This window comes from Nicotiana sylvestris, chromosome 9, assembly GCF_000393655.2.
Source record: "Nicotiana sylvestris chromosome 9, ASM39365v2, whole genome shotgun sequence".
NCBI classification, from domain to species: Eukaryota; Viridiplantae; Streptophyta; class Magnoliopsida; order Solanales; family Solanaceae; genus Nicotiana; species Nicotiana sylvestris.
The window spans coordinates 137,340,598-137,360,846 of NC_091065.1; the positions used below are offsets into that span (position 1 = coordinate 137,340,598).

Consider the following 20,249-nt stretch of genomic DNA (forward strand, 5'->3'; position numbering starts at 1 on the left):
CTTTCAAGTTCATAATTTTGGCATTGTATGAATATCTCTTTCTTGTTTATACCCTGGTCCAGGTACATACTTTTCTTAAATTATCCATCACTATTGTCTGAATACATATTTTCTTCGATAATATATTAACACATGGTTTGTTATTGTTTCCTTTAACTGAGAAGTCTAGATGGTTTCATGATTTGGGTATCATAAGTGATGTACTTTCACAAAGTGAATTAACTAGACGAGACAGACTTATCATAGCGCTCAAATTCCACCTAAACTCAGAAACTTGTCTTCCACTTGAAATATAAATCGACTCTACTAGAATCACCCACAAGGTATCGTAAAAGTGATCTCTTATACCTCATCATAAAATGTGATTATGAAGCAATCCCTTGTTTCCACCACAGATTTCTTCTCAACCTGAGATGACAAGTGGTTAAGTTGTCAGTTGTGTGTTGATACTGTCATGTTATATGAACTGTCTCAGGGACACAGTACAAAAGCAGCTCATGAGCTGGTTGGACCAACTTGAGCTGCCTGACAACTCTCAGAAAGCTTGACTGATCTCAGACCTCCCTTGCCTTTTAGACAGGAGGGGCTGGAATCTTTCGTGGATCCTAACTCTTGGTGATTCTTTTTTTGCAATAACTGGACCTCCCTCCCTGCCTCCCATGGGCATGGTGTGAGGAAATGTCCATCATAATTAGCATTTCCTCTGAAATTTTGCAAATGAGAAAATGCTCGATCATCCTGACTTGGGTTTGATGTTCTCTGGAGTCTAGACATATGGGTTTAAGCTCCAATGATCAGCACACATTCCAGCAGCATAGGCCTTCTTGCTTTTAAAAGATACCAGAGAGAGCCTTATGCCTTGGGTTGCAGCTGAGGCATACATGGGCAATAGGGCCTTAAGGGTCATTTTTGACAGTGATGATTTTTGACATTTATGTGCAAGAAAACAAAAATCTCAGATTTATTTTGGGGGCACATAGAGCTCTCTTGAAATGGATTAAATAAAAGATACCTAAAAAAGGTTAAAATCTGGCTCTACCTTATCCAAATGAGCATAATGCCAGTTCTATGAGCGGTTATTCATCTTAAAATATTAGCATGTGATAGTGAATGTTGGACCTCTATGGTCAAATACTCTTCAAGAGGAATGTTGTAGAAATGCATAGATGTACTTTCATACAAGAAAATACAATTTTGGAATCGATGTGAATTTAGGTAAAAAGTAAAACCAGAACATGATGGAATCAAAGGATTCCACAGGTAAAACTAGCTAGCTGGATTAAGGCTTAGCTTTTAATACACTTACATATGCTATGATACTTGCCAAGAGTCTTTTTATTCTGATTAGGGGCTTGTATGTCTATGTAGAGATAAGTGTGATACTCAGAGACCGTTTGAGAACTCGTGTGTTGTCTTGAAAGACAAATTAATAATTATTGGAATGTAATAGGAGTTACTAGATAGGATTGAGTACAAATGATTCATATATCAGAACCCTAATAGTTTGAAATTGAGGCGTAGTTACTAGTTAATTGATCAGTTGATATTGCATATATCATGTCATCAGCAGCCCAGTTATGAAAAATTGGGCTATTGGATATCTAATTAACATTTTTAGCATGTACTTTTTTTTTAAAATATTAACAGTCCTATTTAAATTCGAAGCCAATTTATTGAAGTCTTTTCATAGTTGAGTATTAATTTAATGGGAAGCTTCAGCTTAGCTACCTGTGCCTGTCCGTTCTCTCTATGCTTGGGGAAGCTTTTGTTTCTTTAATATCCTTTATGTAGTTTTATGATAACTAATTATTTAATTGTTCCTTAAATATTGCAAGTTTTACCCTCCATTATGGTAAGCCTCAAGCACTGCCGTTCTCTCTCAAAACACATTCAGGCGCAAAAAGGTACCAGTGTTGCGGAGCAGACTCAAAGTGCCAGATAATTTGATAGAGCATGACTCGTTTTACATATGCAAAATCAAGATGAAATGTCAGAGTTACTTGGGTCGTCACAGCTGTGGAATAAGAAAGGTTTAGGGTTTCTTTCCAACCTAGAGTCTCATTGGAGCACTCATGTTGGGAAAATGGATCTTGGACCTAACTTCACCATAAATCTAGCTCATGAGCTGAGTATTTTAGGGACCATATAAGAACTACACTGCAATACTATGATGAGACTTACAATTAGAAATACAAGCTTTAAAAATGGTAAGTCACCTAATCAGAAGGCAGAAGACGTTTGTTAGTCTCGGAAGGTAAACCATAGAATGCTAAGAGGCAGTTGATAGTGTTACATTTTCAAATAGAGGCTAGATGAGAATAACGTGATCCACTGTGCCCTAAAAGTTCCAGCCACTAATTCCTAAGTATAAAAGTCACTTAACAGGGGAACAAGAAACTGCCGGCTGGCCACTGTTCCCCCCTTGCACACAGTCCCATGAAATAGAAGTTTCCTCTCAAGTCGTTTCTCTTTTAGTGAAAATTATGTAAACCATCAAAGATGGAAGCTTTCCCTAAAGATTATTTGTGTGTCATATCAGCATCAAAGTTCTCAATTTTCCAGAAGTACATTAAGAAATATCTCCCAGAATGAGGCCTATAGCCTTATGCCATGAAGAGTATAGGATAGCCCCTCTTCCCCATTATTCTTGCACTCTGACTATGTTTAGTCACAGCTGTGTCTTTTGATGCTACAGTAGAACAAGTGATAAAATTTTAGTAAGTTGAATGTGCTAAATTTCTTTCTGCGTTTTTGCAACAGTGACATACTCGATAATTATTTTTGAGAAGGATTAAAATGGCACACTCGATTATGGTTATCCTTTTTCAATGCATGCGATCTTTATTCTTGTGTTATGACAGGTGAGACAGGCGATAGTTGGCAGCCATGGTCTTGATGTGCAGTTCATTGGATTGAACTTTCTGGAATCCTTGGTACATCACACATACAATATCTTGTAACTTTAACATGAAAGCCATTACCAACTGTTTTATATTTCCCATCTTTCATGTGGGTAAAATCAAATCAGTATTTAGTCATAATATTTTCAGTTGAAATTTGTTCTGCGTCTTTTTCAGGTATCTGAATTCTCACCTTCTACTTCAACTGCTATGGCCCTTCCCAGGGAGTTTCATGAGCAGTGCCGAGTCTCTTTTGAGTTAGAATATCTAAAGGTTAGTCAGTTGCAATTGGCGCTGATATTTTTTCCTGACTTGGATACAGCTTCCATCAGGCCCCTCCGTTCAGTTTGCAGTTTCTTATTTTTCACTAAATTAATATGGTTCACATGGGTTCTTTTCCCTTTTTGGTGTATTTCCAATGTGCAGATGTTTTACTGCTGGGCACAAGATGCTGCTGTTAGTGTTTCCAATAAAATAATTGAATCTGATTCTGCAATTCCCGAAGTTAAAGTTTGTACAACAACATTGCGTCTGATGCTTCAGATCCTCAACTGGGACTTCAAATATGATACAAACATGCCAGACAATGCAAAACGAGCCATCGATGTTTTCTCTGGTGGAGTAAGGGATGATGTAAGCTCCTCTAAGAGGACCGAATGTAACCTAGTGCAGGTAATAAACTAGTGATGCACCTGTGATCTCTTTTTTTAATTGGAGAAGGGTCAAAAATACCCTTATTTTTGGTAAGTAGTTTAAAATTACCCTCCGTCCACCTATAAGTCCAAAAATACCCCCACTGTTATTTCTATTGCTAAAAATATCCCTCGATTTAACGACATGCATGCCATAATTGTAATGTGTTGGCAGCGTTTTATTGGGCCATGTTACTCGTTTTAGTCCATACATATGGGTATCATAAACCTGACGCTTTTTCTAACCCGCCCCATTTATTTTATAACCCGGTTGAAAAAAGAGGGATGCCACCTTCTTCCACCGCAACAATCGACAATCGACACCGACGACATTGGTAAAATAGGGAAACCAAAACAAGTAGTATTTTCCCGCTTATTTGCACCAAAATGAAAGGATGAAGACCCTTTAACTTCAGCTTCGACTTCCCCTTGTACCTTATCTTCCACAATTGCTGCTACCGTCACCTTTTCACCTGCAAAACGCCTTAGAACTTGCCAACTCACTTATCCTCAGAACAAACTTTGAAGCTTATTTGACCTTTTCCCAAATAAGAAAAACACATTAAATCTAATGTTTGGAAAGAACAAAACAAGATGATAGCATTTTAGACCTCCAAGATGTTTGATAGAAACTTTAGTTATACTCATAGAATTAGGCCGACAGAGGTAAAGGATGCCATGAAAAATATGAAGATTCGAAAAGCTTGTGGCCCAGATAGTATCCCTATAGAGGCTTGGAAGTGTCTTGATGAGGTTGGAGTAGTATAGCTCACCTAGTTATTTAATTCTATACTAGGAAGTGGTAGGATGCCTGAAGAGTGGAGGAAGAGCCTCCTGATTCCAATCTATAAGAACATAGGATATATTCAAAGTTGTGCGAACTATCGTGGCATTAAACTTATGAATCATACGATGAAACTCAGGGTAAGAGTGATTGAGCATAGACTTGGGAACACAACAAGAGTGACTGGGAACCAGTTTGGATTTATGCTTGGTAGATCTACAGTTGAGGCTATATTCTTGCTAAGAAGTTTGATCGAAATTTATTGCGAAAGGACGAAAGATCTACATATGATGTTCATTAACCTTAGAGAAAGCATATGATAGAGTATTACAGTGATGGAGAAGAAAAGGAATTCATATTAAATATATAAATGTCTATAAAAATCGTATTTGATAAAAATGTGTCGCAGAGACTTATAAGTTCTATAGAGCGATTGTTAGACCAGCTATGCTGTACGGAGCAGAGTGTTGGCCAATCAAGAATTCACATGCTCAGAACATGAATGTAGCAAAAATGAGGATGCTTAGATGGATGTGTGGGCATACTAGGAGAGATAGGATCAGGAACGAAGATATACGGGGCAAGGTGGGAGTGGCCTCATTGGTGGACAAAATGTGGGAAGCAAGGCTGCGATAGTTCGGGCTTGTGAAAAAAAGGAGCACAAATGCTCCAGTGAGGAGGTGGGAAAGGCTGGCAGTGATAGACCGAATGAGTGGTAGAGGTAGACCGAGGAAGAATTGGAGAGAGGTGATTAGGCATGACATGACCAATCTTCAGCTCACCATGGACATGACTCTATATAGGAAAGCATTAGGGTAGATGGTTAGTAAGTAGTCGAGCATTTATGAGCAATATCATTATTTGCTCCATCTTGTGTGGGAGAACTTGGTTATAGTTTAGAGCACCTTATTTGCTCCATCTTTTGCTTTTCAGTATCATTATTATTATCCTATTATTGTTTTATTCCTTAAATTTGTTACTGTTGTTTTTCTATATTTGGGTATCTTTACTACTTTTGCTGGCAGTACTTTTCCTTTTCTTTTTCACCATTACTTTTTACTCCTGTTTTTCTTAAAACCAGTTTTGGAAACGCTTTTCTTGAGCAGAGGGTCTATCGAAAATAGCCTTTCTACCTCTCACAAGGTAGGGGTAAGGTCAGCGTACACCCCATCCTCCCAGACCATACTTGTGGGATTTCACTAGGTTTATTGTTCGTTGTATATAGTTGCCATAAAAGACATGTATGAAGGAGTTGTCACTAGGTGATAACAGTAGTAGGAGATGCAGAGGAATTTCTCGTAATCGTGGGTTTACACTGGATTTTGCATTCAACCCCTACTTATTTACCCTAGTTATAAATGAGCTAACCAACGAACTACAAATAAGGTCCACTGGGGTATGCTATTTGCTTATGATATTGTGCTAATTAACGAAACTAGTGAGGGTGTCAACCAAAAGCTTGAGAGTTAGGGTTTTAGGATAAATAGAAGTAAGATTGAGTACATGCACTGCAAGTTTATTTAGCATGAGAAGAGCGAAGTTGAGGTGAGACTAGATGGGATTGCGGTGACAAAATGAAAGCAATTTAGATAGCTAGGCTCGTTGTTTCAAGAGAATGAAATGATCGATGAAGATGTTACTCGTAGGATTGAAACCGGATGGTTGAAATGGAATAGTGCTACCGAGTGTTATGTGATAGAAAGATGCCTACCAAAGTGAAAGGTAAGTATTGTAGACAAACTATAAGACCCGTTATGTTTATATAATAGTGAATGTTGGGCTGCTAAAATCCAACATATCCACAAGATAATTGTTGCAGAAATGCAGATGCTAAGATAAATGTGCACTGACCCAAGATTAGATAAGATTAATGTGAGAATGCACGGGAGAAAAATCAATTTTATAACAATGATACAATGAGCCCAATATATAATATATATTCTATTCCTACAACATGTGGGACTAGAACATATTCTACTCCTACTACATATGGGATTAGGATTATTTACATATAACTATCTAACACTCCCCTTCAAGCCGGTGCCTATAAATCATATGTATCGAGCTCGTTACATATGTAACGAGTACGAGGACTAGCGAGGGACTTAGTTAAACATATATATGCAAGCTGATCATTCAACTTCACTATGAGTCATGCCAAACTCTTGGATAACTTTGTTGAACTTACCAAACCAGACTCGAGGAGACTGCTCTAGACCATAAAGTGATCGGCGCAAGCGACATATAAGTCCGCCGAGCAACAAAACTAGGTGGTTGCTAATAAACAGAAGTTGGCGGAAAAGTCGCCGAGAAATTTGAAAATAGTGAGACTAAGTCGAATTCCACACTACAAAATACGTTCTAAAACACCATCAGAAAACATAATCTTTTTTGGAAATTACTGTTCACGCTAGAAAAAAGTGCACTGTTCACTTCGGAAAAAATAAAAGTTGTCAGAATTTGATGTAATTTATATGGGTAGGCTCGGAATCACTAGACAAGTAAGTTATCCTAAAGAAATATTGTCAAAAAGTGGCTAGAATGGCTCACACACGCCAGTAACGTTACTGTAGCTCACCGAAAAATTCCAAAGTTCTCGAATATGTAGGAAATTATACTGGTGTACTCGGAATCACCGCACGAAACAACTGGCCTAAATAAGTTTTTGAAAATTCTGGTTGGTAAGTGCTCTACGCGCCTGCTCGGGTGTCAAACACGCTCGCCGGAACCCTAGTTCTGGTGGTGTGTGGAGGCGTGCCAGGGACTTTCTGCCGTAGCGATTGACTGGGGTTTTGTTGTCCAACTTTTCTGAAGAAGATGGTAGTAGTTGTTTTCACACAACACTTATCGATGAAGGTCAAGGACAACTCGGTGCACTAAGCTCCCGTTATGCGCGGGGTCCGGGGAAGAGAGAACGCAAATCAATCTTGAGTCGTCAATCGGATAGATGCGCGGTGACTGATTTTTCTGTTTCGATGCGACTAGGATTTCTGGGGTTTGGTCGCACAAGGGTTTCAGATCTGATGGTGGTACTGGTATATGCACATAAACACTACAGCAGTGATGAACCCCGGGAAAAAGACGAAGTTGTCGGAAAATTGCATGACGAAGAGATCTTTCTTCGTGGATGTCGCTGGAGTGACTCACATCAACATTTTTCTCACCGAAGCTCTGATACCATGTGAGAATGCACGGGAGAAAAATCTATTTTATTAACAATGATACAATGAGCCAATATATAATATATATTCTATTCCTAATACATATGGGACTAGGACATATTCTACCCCTACTACATATGAGACTAGGATTATTTACATGTAACTATCTAACAATTAAGAATGACCATATTAGCCCGAAGGAGCAAGTAGCATTCATTGAAGATATAATGAAAGGAGGTCGCTTAAGATGGTTTGGTCATATCTAGCGTTGACCTACAGATGCATCGATCAATAACTGTGAAACTATGGCCAGGGAAGGTGTCAAGAGGGTTCGGGGTAGATCTAAAATCGCATGGAAGAAAGTTGTCTCTAAAGACCTACAAATCCTCGAAATCATGCATACTTAGCTAAAGATAAAGCACAATGAAAGAGAAAGATCCATATAGCTGATACCTACCATTTGGGAATAGGTTTTAGACTCGACAGAAAACTTATATTATTATCATTATTAAAAAAAAAAGGGCAGCCCGGTGCACTAAAGCTCCCGCTATGCGCGGGGTCCGGGGAAGGGCGGGACCACAAGGGTCTATTGTACGCAACCTTACCCTGCATTTCTGCAAGAGGCTATTTCCACGGCTTGAACCCGTGACCTCCTGGTCACATGACAACAACTTTACCAGTTACGTCAAGGCTCCCCTTCATTGTCATTATTAAATTATTAACTATTTTATATATTTATATATATAATCATACTTTTTTTTATTTTTAGTTTCATTTTTATTTTATTTCGGTAATGATGATGATATGAGTTGAGCTTAAAGAAAGGAATGAGGGTTCATATCTCCGACCCCAACTTGTTTGGGACTGAGGCTTAGCTGTTATTATTGTTTGGAAAGAACGAACTTAAATCTATCACAAACACAAAGATTAAACCCAAAGTTTGGAATCAAGGAATAAAAAATAAATAAATTAACCTATCAAATAGCAAGCATGACAAGGAAGCTCACCTTGATGAATACGGCCGCAAATTCTAAGAAGAATTCCAGGAAAATAGTGATTCCTTATAGAGAATAGCAATCTATTGCTAATGATGATAAGCTAAAAGTTTTTTTTTCTTTTCCTCACATATGGAAGAGTATTTGTACTAGAAAAGTAATTCTTAACGCCGTCCCAAATTGGCCCACCCTCCCAGTGCCATTATTAAGCTAATAATAAAGACCTAAAGATCCACTTGTAAAGACTAATTAATAACACGTGGCAATCATATCTCACTTATTATGATAAGTTCCTAACTTCCTATGATTTTAACTAATAGAATGTGTCCCGATTCAGCTCAGATCGGCAAGTGATGGGCGTGTTATGCTGACAAGCCAAAGCGATTGACCAATCTTGAATCTTCTTACACGTCTCCTTCCTTGAAGCCCATATCTACTCCGAGGAATTTCTTGACCAATGCATTCATGGCCTTTTGGATCTTCTTGGCTCTAGCTCTTGTAATTGGCCCACTTGGCACATGGATCTCTTTGCTTGCAACTTGATCTAGCTGGCTCATGTCAATCAAATAGTGGGTTGTGGACGTACCGGCAATGGAAAGATTCTTTGCAGAGGGCTTAGCTGGCTGAGCTTGTGTTTGGTTAGGAGTGCAATGTGTTGCGAGATCAGTCTGCTTTAACACCATATGTGGGATGGAGGAGTTGGCCTATATATGCTGCAAATCCATTGAGCTTACCTCATGATAGCTGCTAGACTGATCTTCACCACCACTGGAGAGCTCTATATTTTGTTTTCCTCTAGGATACCGGGTTTTCTTCTTCATAGTGATGAAATTTTTATTCTTTTAAAGTACCTACAAATTCTATTTTCCCGTCAGTTACGGGTGCCTGCTTGAACTATTAAAGAAATGGAATATGTTGCGATGTAGTTTCTTTTGGTGTAACAGTTAATAATTTTTTGCTCATACATTGTGCATTTACTATTGTTGGATTGTTTCTACTAGAGATTCTAGCTACTAATCTTTTTAGCAATTTATGTTTCTTGTCTTCATTGTTTATAGCCTGGATCCTCTTGGCGGGGTATACTTGTGTCAAGTGGTCACATTGGGTGGCTTTTGAGTTTTTATGGGGCACTGAGGCTGAAGTTTTCATGTGAAGAATACTGGCTTGATTGTCCTCTTGCAGTCTCTGCGCGAAAGCTTATAGTGCAATTCTGCTCCTTGTCCGGGACAATATTTCCATCTGGTACTCATACTAGTTCACCATCAAGTTTGTGGTTACCTTTTTTTTTTGGCTACATTATTCCTGACTCTTGTGATAGATGTGGTACATCTCTGATTGAAGTTGAGGATGTTTGCTCTTCATGATCGTCAACTCATGTTCATTAATGAGAATCGAGTCTTGATCATATCGATAGTGTGAGAAATTAAGACAAGAAAGGAATAATCGAGTGAAAACTTAGCTTGATTATTCCCTCAAGATGTCGGATTTAAATAGTGAATGTACAAGATCTAAATTAGGAAATGATCAATCTAATTAATTCTAATTGATTTACTATATCATGTACAATCTTCTTAACATCCCCCTCAAGCTAGCGCATACAAGTCGTACATATCAATCTTTTAACAAATGTAACTAAACGAGGACCAATAAGGAACTTGATGAAAATATCCATAAGTTATCATTGGAATTCAGGAACACCGTAACAATGTCTCGTGAGAATATCTTTTCTCAGATGAAGTGACAGTCGATCTCAATATGTTAAGTCCTCTCATAGAATATCGTATTCGGTGCAATATGAAAAGCTACTTGATTATCGCACACAAGTTTCATCTGACTAATATTTCCAATTCCAATTCGGTGAGCAACTGTTTGATCCAAACAAGCTTGCAAGTTGCCATAATAATTGCTCGATATTCTACTTTGGCACTAGATCGAGTAACCACATTTTGTTTCTTACTCTTCCAAAACATCAAATTACCTCCTACCAAAACACAGTATCCAGGCGTAGACTGTCTATTAGAAGGTGATATTTCCTAGTCAATGTCTATGTATCCAACGATCTGCTAATGGCTTCGATCCCCAAAAAGTAGTCCTTTGAGTAGGGCTTTGATCCTCAAAAAGTAGTTCTTTTGACCGGGGACAATGAATATCGTCCCCATGACTATTACATGGAGAGTCTGTAAACTGGATTACAACACTCATTAGTAATACAATGTCAGATCAAGTCATTGTGAGGTAGTTTAACTTATTGACTAGTTGCCTATATCTTGTAGGGTCATTAAGGGACTCCTCCCCCTGTCGTGACATAAGCTTAGCATTAGATTCACACGGGAGCCATTAGGTCTAAATCTATTTGTGAGAAATTATTAATATTAATGATACTTATAATTACACAGACCGCTACTTATATACAGATATTACATAACACTAATACCTATTGTCCAATGTGGGACACTAGTATATTACTATATACACTACTATCTAACACTCCCCCTTGAGCCGATGCATAAAAATTATATGTACCGAGCTTGTTAAAATATAATTAATACGAGGATCAGTGATGGGCTTAGTGAAAATATCTGCAAGCTGATCATTTGACTTCACGAACTTTGAAAGAACATCTCGTGAGGGTATCTTTTCTCTAACGAAGTGACAGTCAATCTCAATGTGTTTAGTCCTCTAATGGAACACTGGATTTGATGCGATATAAAGGGCAACTTAATTATCACACACAAGTTCCATATGACGAATCTCTCCAAACTTCAGTAGCAACTGTTTGATCCCATTTCTTGATATTCTGCTTCTGCACTAGAGCAAACAACCATATTCTGTTTCTTGCTCCTCCAAGATGACCAAATTACCTCCTACTAAAACAAAATATCCAGACGTAAAATGTTATCAGAAGGTGATCCTGCCCAATCAACATCTATGGATCCAACAATCTGCTCATGTCCTCGATCCTCGAACATCAGTCCTTTGCTTGGGCTGATTTTATATATCGAAGAATTTGGACAACTGACTCGCAATACTCAAAAGAAAGGAAATGTCAGGTCTAATCACTCCGACGTATCAACTTACCAACCAACCACCTATATCTTCCAGGGTTGCTAAGAGGCTCTACTTGTCCTGGCAGAAGTTTAGCATTCAGATCCATAAGAGTGTCAATGGGTCTACAACCTGTGTCTAAGGCATACTTTTACTGTAAAATAACAATATCCGAGTTAGACTGAGCAACCTCAATACCTAGAAAATACTCCAGTCTCCCGAGATCCTTATTCTTATTCTGGAAGCGCTGAAAGAGATGTTGCTTTAATAGTGATACCATTCTGATCATTGCCGGTAATAACAGTATCTTCAACATAAACCACCAAATAAATACGCCGATTTGTAGCAGAATACCTATAAAACACAAAGTGATCAGCTTCACTATGAGTCATGCCAAACTCCTGAATAACTGTGCTGAACTTACCAAACCAGGTCAGAGAAAACTATTTCAGACCATAGAGTGACTAGCGTAACCAACATACGAGGCCACGAGACTCCTCTTGAGCAACAAAACCAGGTGATTGCTCCATATAAACTTCATCCGCAAGGTCACTATGAAGAAAAAACATTCTTAATGTTCAACTGGAGGCCAATGGAGCATTCATAGAAAAAGATGGACATATGCTATTTTAGCCACGGGAGAGAAAATGTCATGATAATCCAGCCCAAATATCTGAGTATACCCTTGGCAACGAGGGGGCATTAAGCAGATCAATCTGGCAATTCAGACCAACTTTGACTGCATAAAACCAATGACAACCAACCGTAGATTTACTTGAAGGAAGAGGAACAAGCTCCCAAGTACCACTCGCATATAACGCAGATATCTCGTGAATCATAGCCTGCTGCCATCCTAGATGAGATAGTGCTTCACCGGTAGACTTCGAGATGGAAACAAAAGATAAAAATGATACAAATGTGTAATATGGTGATGACAGACGAGGATAAGTTAAACCGACATAATGGGGATTAGGATTAAGTGTGGATTGTATATCTTTTTGAAGTGCAATTGATGGACTAGGAGGAGACAAAAGAATAGTAGGTGCAAGGTCCGGTCCGCTGGACCTTTTTGAAGTGCAATCGTTGAATTAGCTAGGCCTGATGCTGGAGGCGGGCGATGACCATAAGTCAAAAGTGGTGTTTATGTGGCAGGGATGTAGGATGTGTAATAGTAGATTCCTCAAAAGCCGACATGGGTAAGACTTTTGTGGCTGGGGATGTAGGAAGAGCAATAGTAGACTCCTCAAACGTCGGTATAGGTAAGACCTTAGATGCATCAAGATGGTCAGAAGAGGTAAAGTAAGACTGAGACTCAAAAAATGTGACATCGACTAACTTAAGATACCTACGAAGATATCAGGTGAGAAGCAACACTATTCCTTATGAATCCGAGAATAACCAAGGAAGACACACTTGAGAGCCAACACTATTCCTTATGAATCCGAGAATAACCAAGGAAGACACACTTGAGAGCCCAATGAGCTAACTTATCTTTTTGAGGGACTAAGTTATGAATGAAACATGTCGTCTCAAAAACACGAGGGGGAAGAAAGTATAAGGGTGATTTAGGGAAAGTTACTAAATGTGGAATTTGATTATGGATGAAAGATGAAGACATCCTATTAATCAAATAACAAGCTTTGAGAATTGCATCGCCCAAAAAATGCAGCGGAACATGGGACTCATTGGGACTGAATGAGAAGTGTGCGAGCAGTCTCAATTAGGTGTCTATTCTTTCTTTTTGCTGCTCCATGTTGCTGAGGAATATACAAGTAAGAAGCTTGATGAATAATTCCTTGAGAAATCATAAATTGCTCAAACTAAGAGGAACACGTAAGTCATTATCTCTATGAAAGTGTGGATAGAAACACCAAACGGATTTTTTTATTTCAGCACAAAAACTCTGGAATATTAGAAAACAACTCCGAACGATCTTTCGTGAAGAAAAACCAAGTACATCTTGATAATCATCAATGAGACTATAAATAACGAAATCCCAAGGTTGAACTGACTCTACTAGAATACCATATATCAGAATGAACTAAAGTAAAACTAGACTCTACATGACTCTCAGTAATACTTGAAAAGTGGCTCGGGTATGTTTCCTAAGCTGACACGATCACAATATAATGTAGAGAAACTAGATAAACTAGGCACCATCTTCTGAAGCTTGGATAAACTCATATGTCCCAAATGTGTGTGAATTAAGTCTGGAGTATCTGTAACTAGACATGCTGTGGAGGAATTAGAAGAGTTAAGGTAGTAAAGGCCTTATGATTCACGCCCTATGCCAATCGTTTGTCCCGTACTGCAGTCCTGCGTAACAAAAGAATCATAAAGAAATAGTAAACCACAATTGAGGGCATGAGTTAAACGACTAACGGATGCACGACTTAAAGGACAACCAGGGACATAAAGGACAAAATCAAGAGTGATACAGGAAAAGGGGATTAGCTTGTCCAACTCTTTTTGCTTATGTTTGGAAGCCATTGGCTAAAGTAACATAGGGAAGAGACCATGAATAACAAGAGATTTATTACCAGCGACAGAGAGACTACTTGTAGAGATGTCTGCTTACTTGCTCGATACTAAAGGAACTCATTAAATTCCTCTTCAGATAAAGAAAACCCTTGATCACTTGCAATATCGGTTTGAGCAACATGAGCATTTCTGGGTGGCAGACCATGCAAAGAGTAGCATAATTCACGAGTGTGTCCAAGCTTATTACAATGACTACACCTGGGTCGAGATCTTCTAAACCGACCTCTTCCTCATCGATTCTCTATAATTTGAGATGTTCGATTTTCTAGTTTTGAGATGCGAGAACAGATGAGTCAACTGTTTATGATGAGATCATTGGTGGTGCAACAAGGTGAAGTAATTGAGAGAATAATTCGTCGACAGTAGGAATGGTAGGGCTAGCCAAAATCTTGTCACGAATTGAATCTAAGGTCAGTAGGAAGTCCAGCAAGTGTAAGAACTATAAACATCTTTAGTCGTTGCTCCTGTTATTTTTCAAAACTAGCATACTGGCATCAACTTCTCAAATTCCTCCATGACTGGCTGTACCTGTCCCAAATAAGTAGACATATCCAATTTCTGTTTCTTTAAGTTTGTCATTCGAGATGTCACATCATAAAAACGAGATGTCATTAGTATATAAAGTGCGAGCCTTTACTAAACTAAATAACATATCTAGGATGGACGAAACATGGGCTTCAACTTGGAAGCAATAGATTGCCACATAATACTACATAATTGAGCATCAACCTTCTTCCAATGTTCTTTTGCCTTTTCATCTCCATCACTAGCCTTTTTGGATAAGTGATCTTGTTCTTGACCTTTGTACCACAACTCAACCGAGGAAGCCCAAGCTAAATAGTTTGAACTTCCCATTAAGGGTTCCAAAGTAATCATCAAACTTGAATTTTCAGACCCCGTGTTTTTAGAATAAAAAATCAAATACCAAAGACATTGTTGGATTGAAGAGAGTTCTGCCAAAAAATTCCTCAAGAAGTGGTTAAGAACCCTAGTATATTTGTGAACATACGCCTTATGCAAATTGGACCTTGAGAAGGCTTTTGACCATGTCAATTGGGAGTTCCTGGATTTCATTATGATGCGGATGGGGTTTGGGGCAAGATGGAGGGGATGGATCAAGTTCTGCATTTCCTCAGTTAGATTCTCTGTCCTGGTTAATGGTAGCCCGTGTGGTTTCTTTGGCAGCTCCAGGGGTCTCAGGCAAGGAGATCCCCTATCCCCCATGCTATTCATTCTAGTGATGGATGCTTTGAGTAAAATGATGGATCGAGCGGCGGGCGGAGGCTTCTTGAGAGGATTCTGAGCTTCGATCGGGGTGCCCAGTGCCCGAAGAGTCTCTCATTTGCTTTTTGCGGATGACACCCTGGTTTTTTGTGATGCTGATATGGATCAGTTGACCTACCTGAAGCAGGTCCTGCAGTGGTTTCAGATAGTATCAAGTTTCAAAATCAACCTTGGCAAGTGTGAGATTTTTCCGGTGGGTGAGGTTGCTAACATTGATGCTTTGTTTTATGTTCTCAGATGTAAGGTGGACTTCCTTCCCACTACTTACCTAGGTCTCCCATTGAGCGCTTCGCATAAGGATACTACGGTTTGGAATCCAGTGATCGAAAGGGTTGGAAAAAGATTAGCAGGCTAGCAGAAACGGTACTTGTCAAAAGGCGGAAAGGAAGTGCTCATTAAAAGCACTTTATCGAGTATGCCCACCTATTACTTGTCCCTGCTGCAAGCTCCTGTGATGCTCACAGAAAAACTGGAGCGGATTCAAAGGAACTTTCTATGGGATGCAGCGGATGGAACTAGAAAGTATCATCTAGTGAATTGGCAGAGTCACTTCCCCAAAGAAGTGAGGTGGACTTGGAGTAAAAGATCTTAGGGTATTCAACAGAGCTTTGTTGGGGAAATGGCTATGGAGATTCGGGGTAGACGAGCATGCTCTATGGAGGGAGGTCATAGTAGAAAAGTACGATTCCACGGGAGGGGGTTGGAAGACCAAGGCAATCACAACACCTTTCGGGTGTGGCATGTGGAGGAGCATCATGAAGAATTGGGAATCCTTCAGTGGCAACATCTCTTACAGGGTGGGAGATGGAAGGAGAATCAGCTTTTGGAATCATAGGTGGTGTGGAGAGGATACTCTGAGGGTCTCCTTCCCCACGTCTTCAGAGTTTCAAACCAGAAGGAATTGATGGTCCAACAGATTCGTAAGGAGCATGCGGGGGGGGGGGGGGGTAGTATGGGACCTCTCATTTAGAAGGAACATGCAAGATTGAGAGATTGCGGAGCTCCAAGATTTATCCTCAGCCATCTTGTGATTCTTGGAGATGGGGCTTGCGTGGCGATGGTCTGTTCACCGTAAAATCCTTTTACCAGAGTATGTTGGTGAGAGAGGAGGCCTCTTTTCCATACTCCTCGATCTGGATTCCTAAGGCGCCCACGAAGGTGTGCTTTTTTGCATGGCTAGCGGCAAGGGGAGTGATTTTGACTGCTGAGAATCTGCGAATGAGGGGAATTACACTTGTTAGTTGGTGCTATATGTGTAAAATTTCAGGGGAAGAAGTTGATCATCTTTTGTTGCATTGCCCTGTGTCCTCGGCTTTGTGGAGGACGATCCTGAACCTTTTTGGTGTTCAATGGGTGATGCCAAGCACTGTAAAGGAAATGCTATGTAGCTGGGCCGGTTTCCGTAGAAGAAGAAAGCAAAAGGCGTGGAATTTCGCCCCGTTAGCTCTCATGTGGATAGTTTGGGGGGAGAGAAATATGAGAGCTTTTGAGGGGATTGAGTCTCCTTTCTCACATCTTAAGAATAATCTTTTATCTTTGATCGCTTTTTGGTGCACTTATATAGCCCCCATTTATATAGAAGACTGGGCGTTTTTTTGTAGAGAATCATGTTCTGATGTAAATTCTCTACTTTTTGTTATACTTCTTGTATACGGGAGTTCTCTCCCTTTTGATTAATACAATTTACCTTATCAAAAAAACATACGCATTACAATGGCGTTATTCTACCACTAAGTTAAAAGAGGTTTTTTTTATTTAATTTCGGAATTATCCACTATGTGGATAAAATATCTATATGTACTTTCATTATAGAAATAAGTATATATGCATAAGTATGTGCAATACATATATTAGATTATTATATTAAATTAGTATTAGTTAGTGATCCCGTCTTAGTGATTCTGATGAATTGTTGGCATCAGTCCTATATTTTGTCTCTATGGACCGAGGAGAAAAGGGGCTCGGTGGGAAAAGGAGTGCCTCATGAGAGAAGCAAGGAGGTCAACCTCATTCAAATATACAACATGGATTCTGACAATGTAGTTGGACTCTCACAGTAAAATTTGACTGAAACTGGCTTGAAATTTGACTGAATTTGGCTGGCAAGCATGGTATGCCAAAAATTGAATCTGGTCATTCTTTTGGTCGCCAAAAATCTCGTCGAAATCTAGGCGGAAAACATCGCGAGTGGATCAGACGCGCTCTCCGGAAGCGCAAGTTCTACTGGCACATGAAGGCAGAAAGTTTTCTAGGGTTTTCTTGCCGGAGCTTCCCCAACCTTGTGGTGGTATCAGTTTTCGCAGAAAACCCACCGAAGAAGAAGTGACGCAAACAACCTGAAATAGTCGCGCATTGATTATCTTGAACTCGTTCGTTACTGCACAACGAAGATTTCTCTCCGCTCTGATACCATATGAGAAATAACGAGCGAAATATTATTAATGATACTTAGAGTTATAGTAAGCGCTATTTATATATAGACATTACATAATACTAATACCTATTCTCCAATGTGGGACACTAGTATATTAACATATATGTTATTATTTAACACTGTTATTCCAGTTTCCTTAAAAATGTCTGAGCATACTGCCATTGTGAAATAACAATACCTGACTTAGATTGCGCGACCTCAATATTTCGAAGAAACTTCCAACTTCCATCCGCCTAGATCCTTAGTCTGGAAATACTAAAAGAGATGCTACTTCAATTTGGTGATACCACTTGTATCGTTGCTAGTGACGACTATATCGTCAACATAAACCACCAAGTAAATGCACACGTTTGGAGCAGCTGATAGACACAGAACGATCAACTTCATTACGAGTCATCTTAAACTACCAGTCATCTCAAACTCCTGAATAACTGTGTTGAAATTACCAAACTAGTCTCAAGGAGAATGTTTCAGACCATAGAGTGAACGATGGAATGGACAAACAAGACCATTATACTCCCGCTGAGCAACAAAGCCAGGTGGTTGATCCATATAAACTTCATCCTCGAGATCTCCATGGAGAAAAACATTCTTAATGTCCAATTGATTAAGAGGCCAACGACGAACAACCATGGATAGAAATTAGTGGACATGTGCTATTTAACCACGGAAGAGGAAGTATCACTATAACCTTTGTCAACAAGGTAGACCTAAGTCAATCAATCTGACCATCCGGACCAACTTTGACCTCGTGTTATTAAAGACGCGCTTAAAGAAGCGAGGATCAAAACATGTTGACCGCTTCACTTCGCTTAGCGGGTGCTTCAGTGTTGTTGTCAAGGCTCTAAGATATACTTTTCCTTGCCAATGAGCGTAGTACTGAAGAGGCGACGCTAAACATTGGTATTTCACTTTATCATAAATTTTCTTCAATTTCTTTGTACATATATTTGATATTCATGCTTATAGATATTAGTCTTGGTCTGCATATACATATTTGTAGTTTTTCTCCATTTGCCTTTCTTCATTGAATCCCACTCTTTATTTGCGCTTTGCGCTTAAAGCCCCAACATACCTTGGAGCTTTTTTGCGCTTTTCACCTTTGATAACACTGCTTTGACCGCATAAATTTACTACCAACCAGCGGTAGATTTAGCTTGAGCCTTGAAAACTTGTAACTTTATGCTTCTTTCTGTTCGATAGATAAAGCTCAAGTTTATATAAGTTTTGCTTTGATAATCTCATAGCAAAAGTTGGAAACTTGTAATAATTTGGTGGAAGCTTTTTGAAACCCCAATCAAATTCTTTTCTTGTGTTAAAAAGACAAAACTCTCAAAGGTTTTGGTGAAAAAGGTTAGAACTTTTAATCATGCTTATAACTTTCTCTCTTACTCCACCTCATATACTTATCACGAGGAAGGTAGTACCTCACTAAGTAATCAATCATGAACCTATAATTTAGTTTAAGTACTATTATTACCTTTTTAGAGCCTTTTCTTCGCTTTTGCTCCTCTTACTGTACTCTGATTTTGACTTCTGGAAGAGCGTGAGAACTTGCTTTACGAACTTCATGTAAGAAAAGAATTCACCTTGCTGCTCTTACATTAACAGTAAGTTGCAGCTCTGCCTTGATTGTTACTTCAGTCCTTTTCTCGTATATGCTAACTTTTCAAGTATTTTTGTGGGATCATTGGGTGCTCACTGAGTATACCTCTTTACATGGATGCAGATGATGGGAATTCTCAAAAGCAGCATCTTCTGCATCTCTTATCTGGAATTATACCATGGATAGACCCCCCTGGTGCCGTTTCAAAATCAATTGAGAATGGAAAAAGTGAAAGGTTAGTATTAGCACGATGCCCGCCTATTGTCTATTAATGTGTAAGATGATGCCTGTCCTATTTTTCAATTTGTCTAGTGAATTGCTTGACGGATGCCGAGCGCTACTATACATGGCTACTGTAACCACCCTGCTAGTATTTGATGAACTGCTGAAGTCTATAAGGTCATTTATATATCATTGTTACCATCAAGCCTCATGCTTTATTTTTGCAGTTTAGTGGTTAACCATCAGCTTTTCTCTGGTGAGAATATTTGATTATGTCAATCACATCTACTATACTTTAATGCTCAGGCCGTATGGCACTCTTAGTTTGTTGTCCGCGCTGATGTGTGAAGTCATTAAAGACCTTATGGCAAACCACACTGAAGAGGAGACGTGGAGCTGGGTTGCACGTGATATCTTGTTGGACACTTGGACTACACTTCTAATGGTATTTCTTTACACAGCTTTCACTGATGTTACTGGAAAAATTATGGGCTTATGATGTTATTCAAGGTTAAGCACTGAAGTTATGTGCAGCATAGATTGGGTGCTTCGTCTCGCTTATTTAACGTTTCAGTGCTAGTACCA

General features: G+C 39.2%; 1 protein-coding gene across 2 annotated transcripts in view; it reads left to right on the forward strand.

The window, feature by feature from the left end:
- The window catches only part of LOC104220425 (uncharacterized), a 54,029-nt gene that overhangs the window by 5,319 nt on the left and 28,461 nt on the right, over positions 1 to 20,249 (forward strand). Inside the window, exons 1-8 of one of the 2 annotated variants that reach the window (XM_070155976.1) lie at positions 25 to 1,904; positions 2,862 to 2,933; positions 3,078 to 3,173; positions 3,327 to 3,572; positions 9,591 to 9,774; positions 19,566 to 19,677; positions 19,755 to 19,841; positions 19,971 to 20,109. In XM_070155976.1, coding sequence (XP_070012077.1) covers positions 3,111 to 3,173; positions 3,327 to 3,572; positions 9,591 to 9,774; positions 19,566 to 19,677; positions 19,755 to 19,841; positions 19,971 to 20,109 — 831 coding nt within the window. In that variant the 5' untranslated portion in view covers positions 25 to 1,904; positions 2,862 to 2,933; positions 3,078 to 3,110. Of the gene's footprint in view, positions 1 to 24; positions 1,905 to 2,861; positions 2,934 to 3,077; positions 3,174 to 3,326; positions 3,573 to 9,590; positions 9,775 to 19,565; positions 19,678 to 19,754; positions 19,842 to 19,970; positions 20,110 to 20,249 lie in introns of those variants that run through there. The other variant, XM_009771293.2, reaches the window with a different exon arrangement.